The 20,812-nt window shown below is 41.5% G+C and overlaps 1 protein-coding gene and 1 long non-coding RNA gene across 3 annotated transcripts in view; one reads left to right on the forward strand and one right to left on the reverse strand.

The window, feature by feature from the left end:
- Positions 1-4,876, forward strand: part of LOC138855242 (uncharacterized) — a 351,644-nt gene extending 346,768 nt beyond the window's left edge. The window contains exon 2 of the long non-coding RNA XR_011394433.1: positions 4,815-4,876. This is a non-coding gene — a long non-coding RNA (uncharacterized lncRNA). The remainder of the gene's footprint in view (positions 1-4,814) is intronic.
- LOC128703078 (SET and MYND domain-containing protein 4) lies at positions 33-18,982 on the reverse strand. 2 transcript variants are annotated; one of them, XM_070103566.1, is made up of 14 exons: positions 18,851-18,982; positions 17,904-18,114; positions 13,505-13,664; positions 12,850-12,977; positions 12,219-12,396; positions 11,276-11,383; positions 10,550-10,670; positions 9,079-9,274; positions 8,362-8,563; positions 7,670-7,761; positions 4,326-4,450; positions 3,394-3,537; positions 2,985-3,178; positions 33-1,070 (listed from the first exon to the last, which is right to left on the reverse strand). In XM_070103566.1, exons 1-14 carry the CDS (start codon positions 18,856-18,858, stop codon positions 856-858), a joined length of 2,082 nt encoding a protein of 693 aa, XP_069959667.1. In that variant the 5' UTR covers positions 18,859-18,982; the 3' UTR covers positions 33-855. The 2 variants fall into 2 exon arrangements, with proteins under 2 accessions (XP_069959667.1, XP_069959666.1); XM_070103565.1 differs by having other exon boundaries at positions 7,670-7,764.
- Between the last annotated feature and the right edge of the window lie 1,830 nt (positions 18,983-20,812).

The following is a 20,812-nucleotide window of genomic DNA, read 5'->3' on the forward strand; positions in this document are numbered from 1 at the left end:
AAAAAAACTTTTTTGAGGAGTAAAAATCTAGATAATAATCAAGTAAGTCTTTATTTAGGTGTCACGTACATAGCATACAATTATTTCATAATGATCTTTAAGGCACACAACTGTTCTAAATGTTATGCAATATTGACCCTTCGTGCTGGTGAAGGGCTCTTCATCCAGGTAACTGGAGGCATCATGCTTTTTCTTCCATAAAACCCGAAGTGAAGGAAGTGAATTTGGTAGGAAGGAGGAGGAAACATATTGGTGTGGCAATGAAGCAGAGGGGTTAATTGGGCCTTGTTGCATTGTTAGTAATTTTAACTGCCCAAAGTAATAGTTTTGCATTGATAAATGTCATTGTGTGTTCTCTTTTATGAAAGCTGTGGTGTGGATGGCGCTCCATAGATACTACTACTACTGACCACAGAACGGGTAGGGATTGAACCCGTGGTCGATGAGATTTGCCATAGGTTCAAACCACCATCACTTGGCTCTGCAAATTATTATTATTATTATAATTAAAAAGAAGCGCTAAACCACAAAGGATTTGGCTCTGCATAACCATGGGCTTTCTGCATGCACAACCAAATGTCACTCAGTGGCGGACCTACATTTTTGGGGCCCTGAAGAGTGAACTGTTATGGGGCCCCCTTCTCATACAGTAGACCCAAAAATTTTAAGCAATGTGGACTACAGTGGCTTCTGGGGCCCCTCTGGGATTAGAGGCCCTGAAGCTTAAGTTTCATTAGTTTCATAGTAGATCCGCCCCTGATGTCACCCATCTCCGTACAAACATTGTATAATTTGGAACTAAATCTTTGGTTTTGACTTGACCCGTTCTGTGATTTATATGCAATCGTGCTGCTGCTACTGCTTGGTACTAGAGGCATCGGGTGCAGGGATTCCTGGGGTGTGGATGGTGCCTCTGGAAGCTATCAAGAGTCTGAGGGCCTGCATGGAGAGGTGCAGTTCCCTGAAGGGCGGCACCACCAGGCCACTGACGATGTCCACGAAGCTGGTGAAGGAAGAGATGGCCTCCTCTCGATGACCCTCGTCCATGTGTTGACAAGCAGCCACGTACACTGTAACAATGTTACTGGTTAATATTGCATACATTTCCACACTACGTGGGCAGAAGAGCTAGGAAAATAATGTAAGATCAAAGAAGGTAATGTCAGGTGAACGCGCTCACCTAACATTCCTTACTCCCTCGCACGGTGAGAAGTGCAACCTTTCCTATACATTCACGTTCTCCTTTCACCTGTATATCTGCTGAAGAGGATCCCAGAAGGGGGTCGAAGTATACAGGTCAATCAATATCCTGAGTTTGGAGGTTTCCAGATAGAAGGGAAGCCTGGCTACAAGAACAGAAACTCTGGAAAGTGGGGATGTTGCGGTTTGGATGGGCATCTGAACTGTGATGTCACCCCCTTCTGGTAAAATAGTGACTGAATGAGTGACAGTGAAAGAGTTTTCTTCTGGTCAGGTCGCCCTACCTCGGTGAGAGACGGCCGGAGTGTTAATAATAATAATAATAATAATAATAATAATAATAATAATAATAATAATAATAATAATAATGGAAACAGAGATGTATAAATATACTGTGAGTTTACGAGATGTTAAAAAATTAAACCGGATGATCTTAGAGAAAAAACAGGGAGACATGATAAGAACGTGCAAGATATCAAGAGTTTGGTAGGACAGGGACAGACTCGCTGAAATCAAATCAAGTTTATTCTCTATAAGGATTACAATGCTGAGTTTACAGAATTTGGATATTGTGTGGTTTACATGTTTTAAAATACTAATTACAGAGGGGGCCACTAGAACACCTAGCATGGCTAGGCATTTCGGGCAGACTTAGATTAATTCTTAAATTTAAAATATTACAAATTATGAGGTAAGTTGGTATTATGGCTAAGTGACTAAATACTAGTTTGTGAGTTTAGCAATGTGAATGCTTTTGTTTTGGCACAATACATAGTTTCAATATTGGAGTATCACAGGCCAACTTATGACTAGTTAGGATTCATTATTTTAAGATTAAGATTGATATTTCTGTGTTTATGGTCAAGTGGGTGAGTGAGTGTAAGTGTGAACCACCAGGTGGTATTCATGTAATTAGTAGACGGGGTGTATCAGGGAGATAAGATGTTTTCTAATGGTAGTGTTGAAGGTGATGAATGTTCCTGCAGTTCTAGAGTATTCAGGGAGGGTGTTCCAGATTTTAGGGCCTTTGACATACATTGATTTTTTGTAAAGGTTTAGTCGGACATGGGGAATGTCATAGAGATGTTTGTGTCTGGTGTTATGCCTGTGGGTTCTGTCTCAACTATCAAGAAAGCGTTTTAGGTCAAGGTTAATATTGGAATTTAAGGTCCTGTAGATGTAGATTGCACAGTAGTAAGTGTGGATGTTCTGAACAGGGAGTAAGTTTAGATCTATGAAGAGTAGGGGGGGGGGTGTTGCCAGGGATGGGATTTAGTGATTATTCTTACTGCGGCTTTTTGTTGGGTTATTATTGGCTTTATGTGAGTTGCTGCAGTTGATCCCCAAGCACAAATAGCATAGGTGAGGTATGGATAAATGAGTAGTATAGTGTGAGAAGGGCATTTTGCGGCACGTAGTATCGTATCTTGGAGAGGATCCCAACCGTTTTGGATACTTTTTTGGTTATGTGTTTTATATGGGTGCTGAAATTCAGGTTGTTGTCGAGGTATAGGCCTAGGAATTTGCCCTCATTATGTCTGGCAATTAGAGTGTTGTCGATCTTAATGTTAATTTGCGCAACTCCTGCTCTGCTACCAAACATAATATAGTAGGTTTTGTCAATGTTAAGCGTAAGTTTATTGGCTGTCATCCAAGTCGATATTTTGAGCAGCTCCTCGTTAACAATGGTGTTGAGGGTGGCAAGATTAGGGTGAGAGATAACATAAGTCGTGTCGTCAGCAAAGAGAATGGCGGAGATAGAGAACAAGGAAAGCACAACATACATTTGTTAGCCTGGTGGAGAGTCTTGTCTGCCTGGACAATATTGGTGGAGTTTCCGCACTCCTTGCAGGTGACGTGGGACTGGTTGTGTGCCGGCTGGGGCAGTGGAGACTTGCAGGTGTGGCACTGGATGACCCTCTTGTTAACCATGTTGTTATACACAGGCCAGTCCCCGCGGCATGCCTCACAGTTACACCTACACCAGGCAGGAGAAACAAGATGTCAGTATATGTTTGCTCTATATACTCTGAACACCATACCTGTTCTCAAGCCATGGTGAATGTGTTTCCTTTAATTGATTGGAAGACGGCCGGTGTATTAAAAAAATGGATAGGGGGGCATGTGTAAATATTTTGAATCAGGTAATCAATTAATGGCTAAATGGTTGTTTTTTTTCGATGAGTGACTGACCTGAACCAGTAGCGAGAGAGGAGCTTCCTTTGTCTCTCCTGACGAGGGTGATGAGTGAAGATGGGACCATAGTTCTCAGCTACCACGTCCCCAGCTTGCAATGGTCGAAGACTCACAATCACCATCTTGTCTCCCTCGAAGTATCTGATCACGAGTTAAAACAACAACTTTACCAATGTGGCGGCCAGCAGCAACAGCCTGGTTGACCAGGCATGCTCCAGACAAGCCTAGCCCAGGGAGGAGAAAAATATGGAAACCCAGTATGGCCTTCTTTATTCCGTTAACTCATGTTACATAAATTTTAGTTTACCTTTTCTGAATGGCTTCAGTATGTAATGACTGAGTTGCTACCATATTGTATTAGGATAATATACGTATATTGATGTTTATGTGTTGATAAAGCCCAGTGTGTGGGCGAAACGATGTCAATAAAGGCTCTCATTATCCTGCACTGTGTGTCAGAAAAGTCTCATTTGTTTTGTTGGAAGTGCAAGGAGAAAACTGTAGGGTAACATGAAGAAATAGATGTGTATGTGATAATGGTCTACTCTACCGACAGGTTGATAGTAAGACACATGTGCAACAGTTAAGTATCTTTATTCCAGAACGTTTCACCTACACCGCAGGCTTCTTCAGTCGAATACAGAGGAGGCAGCAGGAGCAGTAGAGATGTAAAGACGATGTAATCAGTCCATCACCATTGAAGACGTAGTTTTGAGGTGGTCAGTCCCTCAGCTTCCAGGCTGAGGGATTGACCACCTCAAAACTACGTCGATGCTAATGGATTGATTACCTCGTCTTTGTAGCTCTACTCCTTCTGCTGCCTCCTCTGTATTCGACTGAAAAAGCCTACGGTGTAGGTGAAACGTTTTGGAATAAGATATGTACCTAACTGTTGCACATATGTCTAGCTTTGCAAGAAGTATACGTACCTAGTGACGGCGGGGAAGCAGGAGTGGTTGCAATAAGAGATGGTGGGGTAGACAGCCAGACCTAGAAAAACGCTTTTGGTTTTCTTGAAGTTGATCTTCCCACTCGCGAAGGCCATCCCACTCAGCTGCCAGAGTGGGAGACACACCCACGCACGTTAGAGACACCATAGTTTTTGACTCATTTGGAGTTATGATGTATACTAAACGTGTGTGTGTGTGACCTACAACACTGAGAGTGGTGGAGGCTTGATCTCCCACCCGCTAATAGCAAGTTTAATATCTTTATTATGCACACGATACCCATCCTATGGGTGGGAGTCAAAGGATTACAGAGGTACATAATGGGTCCAGGGACTGGGCCCCAAAGTTTTGATAGCTGAACAAGGTACAAAGGTAATGAACTCCAGGTAGATATGGTCACAATCATGACCAATTTAGAAGGTAATGAACTCCAGGTAGATATGGTCACAATCATGACCAAGTTAGAAGGTAATTAACTTCAGGTAGATCTAGTCACAATCATGACCAAGTTAGAAGGTAATGAACTTCAGGTAGATCTGGTCACAATCATGACCAAGTTACTAGGCAATAAACTCCCCCTGATAGTGAGGCTAACAGTGAAGTGTTATATGGTGATATGATCACATTCTAACACCAAGGATATGATCGTATGATCATATCTTCGGTAACAGCTTCGTCAAGTTATTACTTGATGCAATAATTACAACCGATCGACAACAGATGCAAAATAACCAGAGGATAAAGGAGCTGAATGACAGTTCTAGACCTTTCTTGTTGCATTGTCAAAAGATTTAAGCAGTGGAATAGAAATGGAGATCATCCCGGGTATGTATATGAAGATATCCTACACAGGAAGAGAATGATTTCTTGTATAGCTAACATACATGTATGTATTACTGTAACATTCCTGTACCTATTACTGTGATCTGATCCTCACTTTAATGTTAATGTAAATAACTTAGTTTATCTTATTCTTTTCACATAGTTGAGTCACTTAGCATATTTTAACTGTTAAGGTTTCAGTAATAAGATATTACAAGAACCCCAATGGAAATGTCACTTTATCTGACTTTTTGGAGGTTTATCCTAGGTAATCTACACATATGCTGCTATGTATGATAATTTATGTAACTATTTATGTGTACCTGTACCTGAATAAACTTACTGAGAGAGCCATCATAAGTTCACTCAGTCTGTCTAGCCGTCAGATGCCAAAGGATCAATTAGGTATTTTTAAAAGGAACAGAAAAAGACAGCCAGCCCATAAGCAATGTAGGTGAGGTAATAAACGAGAGAATATCTCCTTAATGGTATGTCAAGATTCAAGATAGACTCATCGAACCTCTTGATAAAACACTACATAGGGCTATTTAAATATGCTATATGTATTCAACAGCTGAGGTAAATGGCGTCTCTAGGGGAATGGATGAATTCCCTACTATGTTTGTTAACTGCTCATTACTCTGTAATTTGTCTATGATTGTAATCATGTCATAACGTGTTTATCATTCATTACCTTTGTAACTTGGTCATGATTATGACCAGATCTAGTTCATTACCTTTGTAACTTGCTCAGCTATCAAAACTTTGGAGTCCAGTCCCTGGACCAATTATGTACCTCTGTAATCTTTTGACTACCGCCCATAGGATGGGTATGGGGTGCATAATAAACATATTAAACTAACAGGGTACCTAACGACCATGCCAACCCAATGAAAATAAGTTACTTTGATTTTTTTATGGTTATTCTAGGTTATTTACACTATGTGATAAGTGTACTTATATGTAGCTGTGCATCAGTAAACTTACTTACCTGGAGTATCCCTGGAGGGTATTTCGGGGGTCGACGCCTCCACGGCCCGGTCCATAGCCAGGCCTCACGGTGGATCAGGGCCTGATCAATCAGGTTGTTACTGCTGGCAGCACGTAAACAAACGTACGGACGACAGCCCGGTTGGTCAGGAACCGACTTTAGGTGCCTGAAGACAGCTAGGGGTCTATTGGTAATCCCCCTTACGTATGCTGGGAGGCAACTGAACAATCTTGGGCCCCTGACACTGTGTTCTTTTAGCGTACTCATGGCGCCCCTGCTTTTCATTAGGGAGGGAATGTTGCATCGTCTGCCTAGTCTTTTGCTTTCGTAGGAGTATACTTGGAGAGGGTTCCGGGGGTCAATGCTCCCCCCGGCCCGGTCTGGGAGTGATTTCCGTGTGTAGATTTAGGATTAGTCCCTCTAGGATTTGCCATGTGTATATTATCATGTATCTTTTTCGCCTGCATTCCAGGGAGTACTGGTCAAGGGACTTCAATCAATCCACCTCTGACTGTACTCTGTTTACTATTAATCTTTGTGTTCTAATTATCAGGAAGTTATAGATCCATCTACCCACTTTTCCTTTATTCTTTTATCACGTATTTTGTGTGTTGTCACACCATGACAGCACTTGTCGAAGGCTTTCGCAAAGTCTGTGTATACTACATCTCCATTTTGTTTCAGTGCATCCAAGATCATGTAAGTGGTCCAATAGTTGTGAGAGGCAGGAGCGACCTGCTCTAAACCCATGCTGCCCTGAGTTGTGCAACTGTTGGGTATCCAAGTGGGAATTGTAATTCTTTACAATTCCTTTACTCCCACCTTTGTGGAGTGGGGTTATATCCGTTATATTTAGTGATTGTGGGATGAGCCCTGTGTCTATGCTCCCTGTCTAAGTGATGCTAAGTGTGTATAGAGTGCGAATATTTAGTATAAGTGTAGACAGAGAGGCAACGATATAAAGTGATATAAGCATATCATTCTCCAAATGGATCTCAGCCTACATAAACACATACACAAGGATAGTGGCATCAGACCTTTAAGTGGTATATTTAACGCTGGCGACCGTCCACCTAAACACAGCATATCAGAGCCAATAATAATAATAATAATAATAATAATAATAATAATAATAATAATAATAATAATGTCATATATCTAACAATAAATAACAGAAAAAGGCACAATACCGTGACTGGAACGATACACAAATAACCCGCACATAAAAGAGAGAAGCTTACGACGACGTTTCGGTCCAATTTGGACCATTTACAGTCACACTAACCAGAAACGTCGTCGTAAGCTTCTCTCTTTTATGTGCGGGTTATTTGTGTCATATCTACAAAACTTTTTAAAACATTGATAGTATACGATCCTGAATATAGCTTCAAACCTTCCAATAGCCTCTGTATTAAATTGATAAATCTGCTGGTTGACGAAACGTCTTCAGAAGAGAGATACCCAGGTGCTGCACCTGTCCCTTACGCATCAAAACTGACTGACGACTGACCTCGTGAGCATTAAACTGTATGAGCTGTAGGTGTCGCAAGATGAGGCGGCCTACCAGTACCTCGTCTTCAGTCAGCGCCTTGTCAGGAGGACCTGCTAGGAAACTTAACTGTAAACACAGCCCAGCCTCGGCATTCTTGTGAGACTTGGCTGCTTCACATATAGCAGCGATTTATGATAAAGAAATGAGAGTAATTCAAGAAACATGGAATATAACAGTGGATTTTATAATACATTTGATGAACAGAAGTCACAATGCAGTGTATCAAATAATTCACAACTATTGAAAAAGACATATGTAGTATATACCGAGACGTTTCGGTAATGAAGATATATGAATGCTGTGCATGTGTCTTATTCATATGCCTGTCAGTCTTTTACAAAGTTAATTCGACAACTAGATGACGTTCTAGTCCATACTGAGGCAATGTCAAATCACAAGTGAATTTGATGATGGTTTATGTTGGACCAAAACGTTGCCAAGCATTAGTTCCAACTCATGGATTACTTGTTAAATGAAATGTCAACATAATACTGCGATCAGTCGGGGATCGAACTCAGGACATTTAACCAACTTCTTGGGTTCGATTCCCGGCTAATCGTAGTATAGTTATTTGCTTAAAACTACCACTTTGTTCTGTATATGCATCTACAAACCGGCTTTTTCACTCTAAAAACAACATGTAGAGGCACCTTCGTCATCCCATTTGCCGAAAAAGTTGGCTCTCTGTAGCACCTTGAGCAAGAAAGTTGCCAGTAAGGATCGCTGAAAGAAGTCTCTGGGTGAGCGACTCTCTTCCAGGGCTACCAGATGGTAGAAGCTGAGGTAGTCGTTGGGATTTTGGCGGCAGGATGCTGACGGCATGATAGCTGGTTGATTCAGGCGGTGTTGCAGCTGCAACACCATGCAGGGACAACGTATATTAGCCAACCGCAATTCTCCAGTGGAAAAATTTAACACAAATGAGGTATATTGCGGTCGTTTATTGACTACGTTTCGCCCACACAGTGGGCTTTATCAGTGGGCGAAACGTAGACAATAAAGGATCTCATTACACTGCATTTGTGTTTAATTTTTTCATCGTATCGGTATTTTATACCTTTTATCGCCATCGCAATTCCCCCTATACAATAACACTAAAAAATACTGTAATTCCTACAATAGGAAATTAAGTAAACTCTTAGTAGATACACATTGAGAAATATATGCTTCTAAGTTTACATAAATAGATATACCTCATGATATGCATACACGGTGTATATACACCGAGAGCACATGATGGCGTATATATACTGAGAAATATACATCACAGTCTGTATATATCCTTAGACAAAAGAGGGTCCCACCCTATTAAAATTGTGATAGTCATGAGAAAGCATTAAGAACGTAGGGATCATAGAGGAACCAACCTTCTTGAAGTATGGAAGACCGTGTTGTGTAATGACCCTGAGAGCGAGGTAGCAGTTAAGAGAGACCCCAGACCCCTTCAGGAGGTCGAGAAATTTGCATTCCCAACGGTGGTAGGTAGCCAGGGCCAGGTCCCGGCACCTGGGGCTGCAGAAGGCTACCCCGGAGCACCAAGGGCATGGTACTGGTGCCACCAGCCTGTAGCGCACAAAAAATGTTAATCTCTTTTGTATATTAACGTGTGTTTTACTCGTCAACAAATACACTATCTGGATCTCTTCCTCAATAGAAACAAATCACTTTGACTTTCCTGGGCTATCCTAGGTAATTTCTACTATGTATGATAATTTTAATTCGTGTACTTAAGTAAACCTACTTCCTCTCTCTAAACCTTCATTAATTTCCCTTTGGAGAATTGGAAAGTGTAAATGTTACTAAATATTAAGTAGTAGGTGTGGTAATGACTGTAGGGACAAAAATATTAGACGGTGATGTAGCATTCAATGGTCAGTGTATAGTATTATCATAACCATAATTTTTAAAGAGGGTGGACCAGTAAACCAGCGGAAGGCCTCGGTTAGATGACCAAAAGCTCCAGTTGAGGGTCATCATGTGACTAAGACCTGCGTCAGGAAACACTTGTTCTGTTTCCTGATAAACCTTACCTAACCTAACCTTTTATCTGACAATCTGTTGGAAAAACAACAGATTGTTAGGTAAAAGGACACAGGTGCAACTAATGCTACATTTTATTGTGGAAACATCTGGGTATCTTTATTTATAGACGTTTCGCCATCCAGTGGCTTTATCAATACAAGGACATAATGTGAAGAATGTCGAGCTGTATACAAAAGATGTAATCAGTCCTTCAGGCTTGGAGTTGGTGAAGAGCACCGTAGCCTTGAAGATACCCAGATGTTGCACAAGTATCTAATTTTTCATCATAATACACTTACTGGGAACAGCAGTGAAGATAGCAAGAACAGCCATTGCAAAATTACTCCCTTTAAGACATTTTTAACCTCAGGGAAATAAACTGGGACCTCCAAGGAGGACCAGCAGTGTAATTTTATGTTAGTAGTTTAATGTGTTTATTATGCACCCCATACTCATCCTGTGGGCAGTGTAGAAACCTGTAATGTCAACATCCATTTTTCAAGGTTTCTTGACGGTGGAGAAGAGCTCTTGATTTCAAAGAATTGGAGCTACGCTCCCTTTCCTTGGGATCAAATCAGTATCTCTCATTAGCCAAGCAGTGTACGACCTTTACGGGTTTAACGCTTCATAATAAAAAAATCAATAATCATAATTATACAGAGATTGAAAGAGATACAAAATCACTTTGTTGAAAAGGGTCATTAGAAACGGGATAAACTACCACGCCATTGAAAAGAAAAGGTCACCGTGATTGCCATACATAGAAGACACTGAATTACAGGCTGATATTATATACTCTAGAGAGCAGTGATGTACCTGTGGTAGCAGTGAATGCAGTGTGAACCACACTTGTCGTCCATAAGCACTGCAGAGTAGGGTCGTTCAGCTATCAGCACCTGACCAGCAGGTATTGGACCCCTTGCTACCAGGTACCGGCCTGTGTGTGTCAATATTTTCAACATTAATCATTTGTATAGTCCAGTATTTATGTCATAAACCATTTATATCATCCAGTATTTACATTATAAACCATTTAAAAAATAAAACAACGCTTGTTTTTGGTTGTAAATGGTATGGTGATGCCGACTTTTATGTACCTGGCAGGACATTTATTAAGGGGAACGTTTCGCCGCGAGTGACCTCATCAGATCACTCGTGGCGAAACGTTTTCTTTAAAAAAATGTGCCGCACTGTACATGAGTGTCCATGTGGAAAAAGACACGTTCAGTTCAGGACATTTATCAGAGGAAATGTTTCGCCACGAGTGGTTTCTTTATTCCTGAAGAAGCCATTCGTGGCACAACGTTACCTTTAATAAATGCCCACAGGATGCGTATGGGGTGCATAATCAAAATATTAAACAAACTTAATAATGTCTTTCCACATCTTGTCGGTATCGTCACATCATTTTCCCCAAGTGTATAAGTATCCACAAGCTCGTTATTTACATCTAAAAAGTTTGGGATGAGGACTTGTATGATCCTTGTGGGTTTAGCACTTACTTCTGATTGTAACAATAATTAATAACCGGGAGAAACAGACCTTCATCTTTAGAAGTGTTGAGAGTGAGAGCAGAGGAAGCGTTGGGAAGCACCTTACTGCTACCTTGGAACAGTATAGCACTGGTGGTCTTGCTGGGTGCTGGGTCCCCTGGAAGTATTACCAATAGAAAAGTTATGTCACTGGCCTAATTAATGTGTGCATATATAACTGTGACCAGATATAAACATGTAAATAGTTCATTACCACTGTAATTTGTCCAGCTATCAAAACTTTGTGGTCCAGTCCCTGAACCCATTATGTATCTCTGTAATGTTGAGGTACAGTCTCTGGACCCATTATGTATCTCTGTAATGTTGAGGTACAGTCCCTGGACCCATTATGTATCTCTGTAATGTTGAGGTACAGTCTCTGGACCCATTATGTACCTCTGTAATGTTGAGGTACAGTCCCTGGACACATTATGTGACTGTAATGTTGAGGTACAGTCCCTGGACCCATTATGTGACTGCAATGTTGATGTACACTCCCTGGATCCATTATGTGACCCATTAAGTACCTCTGTAATCTTTTTGACTACCGCCTACAGGATGGGTATGGGGTGCATAATAAAGATGTTAAACACTGAACACTCCGCGTCTTTATACACTGTTATTGTATAATTGTGGAAATAAGATACAATGTGTATTTATTCTCCTCTGTGTTTGAAGATCTGATGAATGAGACGCTTGTGCAACATTTGGGTGTCTTTATTGTGATAATATTGAGATAATCAGTCCATTCATCAACCTGTCGGTTTTCTAAACCATTTATATAATAAATGATTGAAGAAGCCTAATGTGTAGGTGAATAGTTCAACAATAAAGACACTAATCTACTTTCATTATGCATTATTAGTGTCTCCTAACTTTTTCACCTGACTTGATTTCTGTTTACTTCAATTTGCTCTCGGAGAGAGAGAGAGAGTAAAGCTCTTAGCACCAACCTGCATCAGTCTTGCCTTGGCAGCTGTGTATTTTGATGCTAAGATCTTTCTTCCATGACTCCAGCTTCTTCTTGTCGAGACCTGAAGTGGCGAGGGCATGAGCAGCAGCAGTGAAGGCAAGGAGAGCACTGTTATACTGACCCAGCTGCAGCTGACACTGTCCCCTGCGGTCCAGCACCTGCAGAACAAGTCTTAGTTTGTAATAATGTTGGTAGAATTACCGACAATATGTAAAGTAAAAGGACACAAGTGCGACTAATGTGACATTTTATTGTGGCAACGTTTCGCTCTCCAGGAGCTTTATCAAGCCGATACCCTCTGTGTCCATATACTGTTTGTATAGGCTTGACAAAGCTCCTGGAGAGCGAAACGTTGCCACAATAAAATGTCACATTAGTTGCACTTGTGTCCTTTTACTTTACAAGTCTTAGTTTAATATGATTATTTTGTACCCCATAGCCATCCTGTGCGAAGAGAATATTAGGTTTTACCTGGAGTTTACCCATGGTATACATGGTAATTGGTGTATTTGTATAATTACCTATTTGAGTTAACCCAATTTATGAAATGATAAATAGTCATATCTGATTTTCTCTGTGTCTATTACGCTACATGAGTGATATAAGCCTACCTTGTACATGAGGTTGGGTGGGTAGCCTGCTTGAATGGCTAGGTCGATGTCTGTGAGGCAGAGATGGTACTCGTCCATGTGGTAGAGTACGGCAGATCTGTTGGCCAGGGCCAGGGCCAAGCTCTTCCCTGCAGACAACACTATATATCAACACCATCACTACCAACACCACACATCACAGAGAGATGTTAGGAAGTACTTCTTTAGTCATAGAGTTGTCAGGAAGTGGAATAGTCTGGCAAGTAATGTAGTAGAGGCAGGAACTATACACAGTTTTAAGACGAGGTATGATAAAACTCATGGAGCAGGAAGAGGACCTAGTAGCGACCAGTGAAAAAGCGGGGTCAGGAGCTATGTATCGACCCCTGCAACCACAAATAGATGAGTACAAATAGGTGAGTACACCTCAACACCACATCTGACCACCCCACTACTTCGCCACCACTAAATATCACCTACACCACCACTTCTCTCATAGTATAAACCGATTTACGTGGCTTTCAGAGAATATTTCTATTAATAATCCTCCGGATTAATATCCCTAATAATGTATGATGAGGCAAAGAATAAAGATACCCAAAATACAGCCCAAAACATCTCATTTATCAACTTCCCGGCTTTCTAAAACCATTGATACAAACTAATAATGTCTTACCCTCGTCATGAGGAGCTCTGACGACGGCCTGGGAGTACAACACCAGTGCCTGTCCATTCTTCTTCTCCTGGAAGGCCTTGTTACCCTCCTCTCTGCGGCACTCTGACACTTCTCTACTCTTCTGCCTGTAGAAGCTCTGAACCTTCAGTGTGTGGATAGGCTGTGAGGGCAATACGCTAAGACTCAGTAATTTGTATATACTTGTATTTTTTCTTTCATATAACTTGATAATTTGATTTTCTTAAGACAATATGTTTTTGCATATTTATATAACAATTATGGAAATTTTTCTAGGGTGATTACCTGTACGTACCTCAACATTACATGCATACGAGTAATCTCATTGGGAGACAACAACTATATTGTTTACCGTAGTCACCCCGTGTAGACATGTGAGAAAACTTAACCACCTCTGGTCACTGCAGGTGGCCCCCTCGACCCTCACAATCTTATCCATATCTATCCAAGACCAGTATAAATTGGATAGCACCCACAAGCACGGCGCTACTAATTAATTGTGGACTGTATAGATTATATTAGTTTAACTGAATAAAGGGCGGGGGGGTAGGTTACACATGGATATATCCATCAAAGAAAAACATTTGTATATAATCCCACCACTTACCAGATATACTCTGGTGGTCACTTGATGTAGCTGGATCACCCATAACCTATCCATTTACAACATACCTAACTGGCCAGTATCAGTCTGCTATAACTAGAAGGGTTACTTAACTGTGGGTGATTGATACTCCTTATTTCCTCCATTCACCATCTCATTTCAATGTCCTGCTACACCGACACGGTTCCTATTCCAGCAGGACGAGGTATCCGTTGGTTTGTCCCGGTTTAGAAGTCGTGACTCCATAAAACTTCACTATCCTCGGGAAGGGAACAACGCGGTCTAATGTGTTCACTCGGAGCAAGGCGACTTATTTCACTTCACGCATTCTCTTAACTTAGTGTTATTATCATTAATTACATTACAATTCACAAGATGATTTAATGTCTCATAATTTTTATATACATTAGAGGCCACTCCATTAAGATCTGAGACCGCTGAGTGAGGATTAACTCACGGGTAATTTTCCCTGGACACATTCCATGGCGGTGCACCCGTCACCCCGGTCCTACCATTATTCACTAATATTACCACTTATTACAGTGGTGCCGTCAATCACGTTCCCTCACTCTTCACCAGGAACAGTCACGACACTTCCTATTATGAAGTGAGGCCCATATTAATCCTTAGGCCGCTGTGAACGCCAATTTCCTGGTCCCATGTTTTCACAGCCTCTTAAACTGGACAAGCACCTAAAGTCGGTTCCTGACCAGCCGGGCTGTGGCTCGTACGTTGGTTTGCGTGCAGCCAGCAGTAACAGCCTGGTTGATCATGCTCTGATCCACCAGGAGGCCTGGTCACAGACCGGGCCGCGGGGGCGTTGACCCCCGGAACTCTCTCCAGGTAAACTCCAGGTAAACCCCTTCAAAACACTGCCGCCTCCCCATGCCCCGAGTCGACCTGTCTCCCCCGCACATCCGTGCAGGCGCAGGGCGAACCCGGTTGTTTCTATTCAAAATACAATTTAGAACAGTAATGCATTAATCATGTATATTTACATTATAAAAATATATACAGTATAATTATGGGAATTTATTTTCCACAACAATAATATTCTACTAATAAAAATTATTAAGACAGGAAAAGTCGCCGGTGCCGTGGACATATAATCTGCGAAGTTCTTAACAAGATATGTCACACTAGGGAAAAATACTACTGTGAAAAATGACCAGAAATGAAACAGGTGAGCGCTTTCGTGGATTTATACACATCTTCTGATGAATTAGTTCATAAGAAAACGCAATGTTCCTAGCAAGCATAGTTCATGTGAAGGAATATATACTAGCTTCCACGAAGATGTGTGTGGGAACAATTAAGATTATCTTGGTGCGGGTACACGTAAGTACAATTATTATACATAATAATATATACAAAATAACCACAGGGGGAGTTGAATGATAGCTATGGGTGGCCCGGTGGCCTGATGGCTAAAGCTCCCGCTTCACACACGGAGGGCCCGGGTTCGATTCCCGGCGGGTGGAAACATTTCGACACGTTTCCTTACACCTGTTGTCCTGTTCACCTAGCAGCAAATAGGTACCTGGGTGTTAGTCGACTGGTGTGGGTCGCATCCTGGGGAACAAGATTAAGGACCACAATGGAAATAAGTTAGACAGTCCTCGATGACGCACTGACTTTCTTGGGTTATCCTGGGTGGCTAACCCTCCGGGGTTAAAAATCCGAACGAAATCTTATCTTATCTTATAGGCCTTTTGTGTTGCAATCAACACATCATCAGGAGCTTGCACTGTTACAGAAAGAGCTGATCCCATAAAAATATTTTCATGGATTTCCTGCTCTATTTCTGCAACACTGAAAGCTCCTGATGACGTGTTGATTGCAACACTAAAGGCCTAAAGATGCCATTCAACTCCCCCTGTAATTATTTTTCCTCTTGTGTTGCTTGCTCACAATTATTGCTGAGCAGCACATATGTAAATTACCTAGGATAACCCCCCCCCCAAAAAAAAAAAAATGAGGGTGACTTATTTCCATGGGGGAACTCAGGTGGAAAAGATAGGTACACTACTCCTATATAGAAACTATGCATTGTACCAAAAGAAAACTAATCACATTGCTAAATTTACGAACTGGAATGCAGTTACTTAGCCTTACCTGGAGTTTACCTGGAGAGAGTTCCGGGGGTCAACGCCCCCGAGGCCCGGTCTGTGACCAGGCCTCCTGGTGGATCAGAGCCAGATCAACCAGGCTGTTACTGTTGGCTGCACGCAAACCAACGTACGTGCCACAGCCCGACTGGTCAGGAACCGACTTTAGGTGCTTGTCCAGTGCCAGCTTGAAGATTGCCAGGGGTCTGTTGGTAATCCCCCTTATGTATGCTGGGAGGCAGTTGAACAGTCTCGGGCCCCTGACACTTATTGTATGGTCTCTTAACGTGCTAGTGACACCCCTGCTTTTCATTGGGGGGATGTTGCATCGTCTGCCAAGTCTTTTGCTTTCGTAGTGAGTGATTTTCGTGTGCAAGTTCGATACTAGTCCCTCTAGGATTTTCCAGGTGTATATAATCATGTATCTCTCCCGCCTGCATTCCAGGGAATACAGGTTCAGGAGCCTCAAGCGCTCCCAGTAATTGAGGTGTTTTATCTCCGTTATGCGCGCCGTGAAGGTTCTCTGGACATTTTCTAGGTCAGCAATTTCACCTGCCTTGAAAGGTGCTGTTAGTGTGCAGCAATATTCCAGCCTAGATAGAACAAGTGACCTGAAGAGTGTCATCATGGGCTTGGCCTCCCTAGTTTTGAAGGTTCTCATTATCCATCCTGTCATTTTTCTAGCAGCTGCGATTGATACAATGTTATGGTCCTTGAAGGTGAGATCCTCCGACATGATCACTCCCAGGTCTTTGACGTTGGTGTTTCGCTCTATTTTGTGGCCAGAATTTGTTTTGTACTCTGATGAAGATTTTATTTCCAATATAGTTTTGAATTATCTTAGTCTGCCCGAAATGCCTAGTCATGCTAGGTGTGATAGTAACCCTCACTGTAATTAGTGTTTTATAATATGTAAACCACACAATATCCTATATGTAAACCCTGCATTGTAATCTTTATAGGGAATAAACTTGATTTGATTTGATTTGAGACGTTTTTGCCAGTAGAACAGGCGAAACTGAAGAAGATTTTTCTATGGTCGAAGCATAAGGACATAAGAAAGAAGGAACACTGCAGCAGGCCTACTGGCCCACGCGAGGTAGGTCCAAGTCTCCTACCGGCTTAAGCCAATGCCCCAATCTAGTCAGGTCAGGTCACATTCACCTAAAGAAAGAGCACGGCATCTGACTTAGTAGCACAAGCTAGTCAGGTCCAACTCACACCCACTCATGTATTTATCTAACCTATTTTTAAAACTACACAACTTTTTAGCTTCTATAACTGTTTCTCTCTGTAAATGCTCTTTTTCTGTTCCACTTGTTCACTTTGTGCCATTAGTTACCAACGACAATGCTCACGCCTTTTTATTGTTAATATTTTTTATTGTAGTACTTTTTTCATTTTTGTAGTTGGTAACATCTTCCTACAGCCTGGTTGATCAGGCCCTGATCCACCATGTGGCCTGGTCACAGACCGGGCCGCGGGGGCGTTGACCCCCGGAACTCTCTCCAGGTAAACTCCAGGTAACCTGGAGAGGAGGAAGTTACCAGCTACAAAAATGAAAAAAGTATTATAATCAAAAAATATTAACAGAATAGAACAGAACAGAATAGAAACAGAATAGAACATTACATGGAGCTGAAGATCGTATAAGACAACTGCGACACACCTTGACGCCCCATGTTTTAAGGAGACGATCTTCATCACTCTTGAGTTGACCAAACTTGTCGAGGAAATCTTGCGAGACTTGAGCATCAATTTGCTCCATGTAATGATTGAAGAAACCTTCTTTAGGGCTGTAAAGTGTCACGTCAGAACACAACTTGGTCAGGTACAGCTCCAGGTCTTCTTCACTGCTGCTCTCCCCAGGTCTACCACACCTGCAGTACCAATGTACATTGTATTCAAGGTTAGTTTAGTTAATTATCTTTATTATGCACCCCATGCCTATCCTGTGGGAGGTAGTCAGAAGATTACAGAGGTACATAATGGGTCCAGGGACTGGGCCCCAAAGTTTTGATAGCTGAACAATGTACAAAGGTAATGAACTCCAGGTAGATCTGGTCACAATCAAAGGAAAGCAGTAAATTCGCAAGGTTCATAATATCCTTATTAAGCACCCCATAGCCATCCTGTGGGAGGGAGTCAAAAGATTACAGAGGTACATAATGGGTCCAGGGACTGGGGGAGCAAAGTTTTCAAAGCTGAACAAGTTACACTGGTAATGAACTATTTACATATAATTAGGCTTAATTCAAGAAAAAGGGGAGTGGCTGTAATTCCTTGTATCAAAAGCCCTTCACAAGCATCAAGGTACCACCACCTCGTCTTTGAAAGAGCGAGCATCGTAGATTATCGTTTTTATTTAGGCACAGGTATACATACATACGATTATCATACGTAGTGTAAATTATCCAGGATAACCCAAAAAAGTCAAGTGACTTACTTCCACTGGGGGTCTTTGTCATATTACTGCAGATTATATTTATAGGTAAGCGTTAAACCTGTAGGGCTCCTAGAGAATGGGAGGTAATGAAGTCAGACGCTAGAGAAAGGGTAGCTCCCATGGTGCACAATAAAGATATTAACTAAACCATTAATAAAGAAATGACTGACCTGTCCATGGTGGTGTGAAATACAACTAAATATCCCGGAGAAGAATGAAGATGAATGCAATCTCTTGGACTCCTTACCCTCGACTGAGGTAACCGAGGGGTGCCTAGTGTGTCTATTACAAGGTACACGTGCTTCTGGCACTCTGAACCAAACACTAAAAGACAATACCTTCACGAAGTCTCAATATTTCAAGTAATACATGTTGATTTTTCACAGTATATTACGTTTACATAGCTTATGGTAATAGCTACCAAGTGCATGGCTTATAATAACACAATTATTCTGGTTCTTAGTAGATTAACTTTACTGATCCTCGACACAAATTTAGGAGTGTATCTGACGAAAGTTTATGAGAATTTCACTACGAGTAGAGAAATTTTACCAGCTAAAGCTATTTTTGTTTTTAGTCACCTAACGCTTTTCAAGGCTTTTAGTTATATTATGTTATTTAACTAATAACAGTGGCTTCTCTTACATACTTACTTGATATGACAAATAATTCAGTGGTAGTTCTTGCAATCCCAACATAATTCAGAGAATTGGGGACAAAAATCTAAGGGGTTAAACTTACGGGGGTGACTCTGGTAATTTACTTTTTAATTCTTAGCTAGATTATTAGAGCATGCTATTAATATTATTAATGAGGGAGCACTAAAATAGTTGGGGTTATGCAGCGCCTGGGAAATGGTATGCAAAATGAGGCTAGTTTCAAGTCATATAATCAAGAGCCCTGGAATAGTACTCACCTTTTTGTGGTTGCAGGGGTCGAGTCACAGCTTCTGGCTCCGAGTGATTAATTTAAACTCGGTGTATATACACTAATATACACCCTTTGCAGTGTATATATGGATACACACCTGTGTACGAATATACACCGATGTATACCCTTCAGTGTATAGACACACACCTCTCTGTATATACACTTATGTATACCTTTCAGTGTATACACACCTCCCAAGTGTATATACACTGATGTACTCAGCTATTTGTGGTTGCAGGGGTTCATTTATAGCTCCTGGCCCTGCCTCTTCACTGATCGCTACTGGGTCTTCTCCCTACTCCATGGGCTTTATCATACCTCGTCTTCAAACTATGTATGGTTCCCACCTCCACTATGTCACTTGCCAGACTATTCCACTGCCTGACAACTCTATGACTAAAGAAATATTTCCTAACATCTCTTTGACTCATCAGAGTCCTCAACTTCCAATTGTGACCCCTTGTTTCTGTGTCCCATCTCTGGGACACAGAGGACGCAAATATGTTCAGATATTTTTGGCAGATGGGTCTATAAGTGATAAGGTGAACCATAAAAATAAAGGGGGAAAAAGGTGGATGATGCATGATATAATCAAGTTTATCCATGGGGGAAGTAGAAAAAAGAATCCTTCCTCCGTAAGCTTTGCATGTTGTAAAGGGTGACTAAAATGCTGTGAGCAAGCAGCTTGTAATCCCTTCTCCTGTATAAATTACTAAATGAAAAAGAAAAACTTTCTTCATTTTTGGGTCACCCTACCCTGGTCGGAGATGGCCAATGTGTTACAAAAAGGTAAGCACTGAACCCAAAGGGGTCACACAGCACTGACTATTGTGTAAAGCATGAAAACTTCAACAAAATTAGTCAATAACTTTGCTAGCTTACAGAAATTTTAAACATACCCTTCATACTGCAGGTTACATCTGAGGTAATTCTTATTTCACAGTAGAGTAAAACCATCAACAGTATATCCTTGGGTCATCAGTGAACTAGTACAGGGACCCACATGTACTGCACCTTTTTGGTGTTCCACATTTTTGTTGACTTTCAACTGAGCCATTGTTTCACCTGCTGGCAAAGATTGCTTGCAGGTGAGGGAGCATGGACACGGGGGTCGTCCCTCAGTTACTAAAAACAACAGACATAGCCCCACTCCACAAAGGGGGCAGTAAAGCAACAGCAAAGAACTACAGACCAATAGCACT

Source organism: Cherax quadricarinatus, chromosome 86 (genome assembly GCF_038502225.1).
Source record: "Cherax quadricarinatus isolate ZL_2023a chromosome 86, ASM3850222v1, whole genome shotgun sequence".
In the NCBI taxonomy this organism is placed as follows: domain Eukaryota; kingdom Metazoa; phylum Arthropoda; class Malacostraca; order Decapoda; family Parastacidae; genus Cherax; species Cherax quadricarinatus.

Bases quoted from the DNA above. Each gene is read 5' to 3' on its own strand.
- LOC128703078 (XM_070103565.1), bottom strand. The intron at 4,451-7,669 runs GTCAGTCGTCAG...CCACTCTGGCAG, and splicing joins TACAGTTTAATGCTCACGAG to CTGAGTGGGATGGCCTTCGC. The intron at 3,538-4,325 runs GTACGTATACTT...ACTCGTGATCAG, and splicing joins TGCTTCCCCGCCGTCACTAG to ATACTTCGAGGGAGACAAGA.